The 5,000-nt window shown below is 48.4% G+C and overlaps 1 protein-coding gene across 3 annotated transcripts in view; it reads left to right on the top strand.

Moving 5' to 3' along the window:
• bcor (BCL6 corepressor) overlaps nt 1-5,000 on the top strand; it is a 36,202-nt gene that overhangs the window by 9,306 nt on the left and 21,896 nt on the right. For all 3 annotated transcript variants that reach the window (XM_069154203.1, XM_069154201.1, XM_069154202.1), the window contains exons 2-3: nt 1,815-1,896; nt 2,099-5,000. The exon at nt 2,099-5,000 is cut by the window's right edge and continues 335 nt beyond it. In XM_069154203.1, coding sequence (XP_069010304.1) covers nt 1,894-1,896; nt 2,099-5,000 — 2,905 coding nt within the window. In that variant the 5' untranslated portion in view covers nt 1,815-1,893. The remainder of the gene's footprint in view (nt 1-1,814; nt 1,897-2,098) is intronic.

Below are 5,000 nucleotides of genomic sequence, written 5' to 3'. Positions count from 1 at the left end.
TATATATATATATATATGCCAAGAGGAGCAATACTTTCACCTTTCCTCATTGTTTTTTCATGATTTTGAGAATTTTGAAAAAGCCTCTTGAAATTACGCAGACTACTCTGTTGGTGTTAAGATGCCACTTGACTCACCAAGCCTCATAAATTTTCAGTGACTATATTTAACCATTTGTGCAAACAGATTTATGAATACCGAATTTGTGTGGTTTGTCAGTTTTTTTTTCCTCACTTCTTTTTTTTTTTCCTCTCTCTGGAGGTCGTGATATCTCTCATTCAGTAATATACAGGTTATTTCCACTGGGGCTGGAAGAAATATTGTCATTATTGATTAAACTGTTGATTCTTTTTTTCGATTCATTGATTAGCTGTTTGGTCTTTAAAATGTCAGAATGGGATGAAAAATGTCGACCGGTGTTTCCCAAAGCCCGAGATGCAGCTTAAAATTGTCTTGTTCGTCCCAACCAACAGTCCACAACCAAAAGATGTTCTGTTTGTTATCAAATACTTGCATTTTATAAGCTAAAATCAGGCGAATTTTAGTATTTTATTTTATTTTAATAAATGGCTAAAAAGTAATTGACCATCAAAGTAGTTGGTGATTAATTTTATGTTGCTCAGCTAATCAAAATGTAATAATTAATTAATTAATCATCAAATCGTTGTAGCTTTAACTGCCAGAGCTCTTACACAGTACATGCTCTTATTCACTAAGATGACAACCTAAAGTTACATTTTAATTTTCTGTACATTTGCGCTCACTGCAGTTTAATTAAGTTGTTAAGCATGGTTGTTGTTGTTTTTTTTCCCCCCTTTGAAATCAGCCGATAAGAAGTTTAGCAACCAATTGTTGAATTTGTTGCTTCATAAACCGTTTTATGAATAATTGATAACTGTCCTCTTGTAACCTATATCACGTGTCCCTAACATCAAATAACAACCCTGTTATGCTCTGGTGCATTACAGAGATTTGAAACATTTAGAGATTAAAGGGCATTTCACACACAAAGGGGTCTTGATGTCTTTTTGTTGTTGTTTATTTATTGTCATTCCCAGTTTGATTTCTCCCCCCCAAAAAAACCTTCTATTGTCTAGTTTTTGTTTTTGTTTTGAATCTTCATACCTGTCCTCTTTGTAATCTGTTCAAACGCAATGTATGGTTTATGGTGAATGCCGTGTAATTGTCTCTTTTATCTTGCACACTATGCTTTGGTGTGTGCGCTCTGGTGTGAGTGTTTGTTGATCTGTGGCTCTGTGTTGGCGGGTGGTAAATGGTCTCCCACCGAAGTGGTCTGTGATGCATAATCTTCCCTCGCTCTGCTGGCTGAGGCAGCCGAGAGAGCAGGTCAAAGAGGGCGCAGAAAAACCAGTGTGTGAGGAACGTGACTGAACAGACGCGGCCCCACCGTGCACATCTAGCCCACGGGGCGGGCAGGTTGGGGATCAGGGGAGGGGGAGGGGGAGGATGTAACGGGGGGAGGCGAGGAGGGGGTTTGATGGATGGGAGGGGACGGGAGGGCAGCCCACACAGCGCTTTCATCTCCAGTGTGCACTCCAGTGGACCGTGCCATTATGTTGCTCCTTTTTGTGTTTTCACCCCACCGTGTCACGTCTCTGCACTACATTTAATTTGTATAGATCAATGAGCCACATTGATATATTATTTGTATTTGGGTGCCCCAGTATATCAGGTCTGTGTGTTTCCTCTTCTTTTGGCAGTGGGATTGCGACATGGTTGTGGTGTGTGTCGGTATGTGTATGTATGTGGCAGAGCCAAGACACTGACTGCTAACTGTTTGCTCATCTCCACAGGACAACATCTGTTCATGATGTCGATGCTGAGGCACAAACCAACCTGGAACTAAGACAAGGGAACCACATCACACAAAACATGGCAAGTCACCCGTGCTCGTCTTGTGTACTGGTAACACATTTGTCACTTAAGTCACTATTGCTTGGAAATCGGGGAAAAACAAAAAACAAAAAAACAGTGTTTTTGCAATTTACATGCATTTTACTAATCCGATGTCATATTTTCTAGTATTTCTTTGAGTGATTAGATTTCCACGCTAATAGATGCTTTCTTGTTGCTGCAGGTGGATGCAAGGTTGACGCCCCTGGCGGCAATGGGGCTGGACCGAGGCACTCTGATACACGATGGTCTTCGTCTCCACAGCGGGGTTGTGTACCCAGGGATCCGAGCACTGTCGGCGGAAAAGAGCCGAGAGACACCCACCCTCCCACTCACTTATAACAGGGATGGTCTCCCAGAACTCCTCTACAAGCCCGAATGCCCTCTGGACAGTCGTAAGCCCACAAATGGATACCTTGGCCTCTACAAGGCCACCCATCCAAGTCTCCACAAGCATGTACTGGTTCCTGGAGCTGAAGGCCTGGGCTTGGAGCGCAGAGTCATGCCTGGAGAAAAAGCATCTGAACTGGGTTTGGCAAGTGCTGGTGGCAGCTACATGCGCATGCCATGGCTCAGCCCCTACCCTGAAGCGAGTATGTATCCCTTCATGGACACATCCAAGTACGCAGCTCTGAACATGTACAAAGCCTCGTTGCTCAGCCAACCCAACCCCTATCTCCCCCAGCACCTGGCCTACTCACCTCTGTGTGCAGCCCAGGGGGGAAATGTGACCTCTGCTGCGGCCGCCTCTGCTGCCGATAGGTTCTATTTTATGTCTCCCTATTCTCCTTCTCCCATCTCTTCTCCCTTGGTGGCACCCCCTATGAGGATTCCTGCGGTCACAGTGGCCCCAACATCAATGGTACACTGCCAAGACAAGGGACTTGGTGTCGCACCTTCATTTGCACAGCAGCTTCACCAACCCTCCCCTCATCCTCAACACCATCAGGCTGCTATAGACAGAGACCGGTCCCCGAGCAGGAGCGGCAGACCCGGCAGACCTCCCTCTAGGAAGGGCTCAAGCAACAACAATACCACCAGCACTACGACCACTAGTGGCACTAATGGTGGGAATAATAGTCTGCCTACTGATTCTTCTCCTCACGTGTCTTCTCGCCTCCCCCAACCTCCCCCTCCTCCTGCTCTCCTTGACAATTCACTGGATTTACAAAGGCCAGTCGCCAGGATAGGACAACCGTCCACCTCCTCCTCCTCTTCAATATCTGTCTCATCCTCATCCACGGTGTCCATTCCTCATCCTTTCTCTGTTAGCAGCATGGCATCAGAGCAGCCATCTCCGGCCCGACCCAGCCCCCACAAATCCAGAACACGAGAGGGGGGACCTGAGCACAGAAGTGGCGGTGGCGAGAGAAGACCCAGCAGATCTCCCTCCAAAGCCAATTTTGAGAGGCCAGCTCACCAACCCCAAACAACCAAAGACTCGGGAGAGAAGCCCTTGGATTTGTCTGGAAGAATGCTGGAGTTTGGACTGCCTCCCAATGGATTCCCAGTTAAGATGGACACTATAGCATCAGGTGCACGTTATGGACTTCCCCCGAGCCGAGAGCTCCTAAAGGAGAACCTGTCCCTCTCTCCTTCCTCCCATCCTCATTCTGTGGTCAGCAGCACTTCTTCAAAGGTCTCCGAGAGGCCAGAGATGATCAGCACTTTACACTCCTCCTGGGTCGTACCGAGCCCGTCTCCCTCCCACGCACAGCACACAACAGGCTTGCCCCCCTCTCCGAGGCCTAACACGGACCTGGGCCTTTCACAAGCCAAAGGCTCCTCACCTTCTGTCATCAAAAACAAGGGTCTGGAGAGAGTTCTCCCTCAACAACGCAGCTCATCCTGTCCAAGGATAGGAGAGCCCAACCATAATGTTTCCAACACTCAGCACTCTGCCTCCTCTCTGGTCAACTCCAGAGCTCTCTCTCCTAAACCTAATGGTGAGTGGGCCAAACACAGCCCCAGCCAATCAGAGCATCCACCAGTTGTGGGTCACCACAGAGAGGGAACTGAGAAGTCCTCCCAGACCACTAAGAGAGGTGAAGCGACTCCAGATGTGTTGTCATACAAAAGGCCCTGTTTGGACAATGGTCACCCTCCAGGTCACCTTTACCTTCCTCAAAGTGACGCTTATCTGAACCACAGCTTGGCTTATGCCAATAGATACCTGCACTACCCCATCCCTGATGGCATGGCGCTACACTCTGTGCCACTTTCGGGGAAAGGCCCAGTTTACCCTCACCCAGTATTGTTGGGCAGCAACAGCCTTTACCCAGCCCACTTGGCAGCAAAACACCCTTTACCCTACCACAACCTCCCAGCTGGTCCAGGAGGGGAATACCTCACGTATAACTCGCAGGAGATGGCCCATCCCTTGATGCAAACGCACTCTGATAACAAACTGCCAGAGAGGGCAGAGGCAACACTGAAGCACCGGGGACAGGAGAAATCCCGAGGAGCTGTCGAAGAATGCGGGAGCCACAGAGATCACAACGTTGGGAAAGATGGAGGAGAAGGAAAACAAATGAAGGCTGATAGGGAAGCAGGGGTGCAAGGACAGGGTGGCAGTCAAAGCAAAGCATGCTCTTCCTCTGCAACATCCAGAGAAAAGATTGTCTGCATTGATCTTGTACACTCAGACACAGATATTGAACCTACCCCAATAGTCCATAAACACCCCTTGGTCGAGACCAGCGCCAAGAATAACCAAAATGAATGTTGTCATAGTAACCAAAATCTGACTGACTATGAGCCAAAACACCAACATCAACACCAACATCAACACCAACACCAACACCAACATCAGCATCAACACCAACACCACCCCTCCCATCCGTATCAAATTCCATCCGGACAGAGCCCCAACCTAAAGCCCAGCCACAGCGATAGACAGTCTGAACATCTCTTTGGGAAAGCAAAGGTTCTCCAGGACACCGGCTGTCCTGGGGTGACATCGAACACATCCCCGACTTCTCCAGGGCAGGTTGACCAATCAGAGGACAGCTGTGAGGAGCAGAGCTCCAGCCCCGACCCCGAAGACCAAGACCAGAGTACTTTGCGCTGTGCCCGGACATCGGGGG

The sequence above is a fragment of the Embiotoca jacksoni genome, unplaced genomic scaffold, assembly GCF_022577435.1.
Source record: "Embiotoca jacksoni isolate LCO1_2020_lvr unplaced genomic scaffold, fEmbJac1.0.p SCAF_2, whole genome shotgun sequence".
In the NCBI taxonomy this organism is placed as follows: domain Eukaryota; kingdom Metazoa; phylum Chordata; class Actinopteri; family Embiotocidae; genus Embiotoca; species Embiotoca jacksoni.
This window is presented reverse-complemented; position numbering and strand designations above follow the sequence as displayed.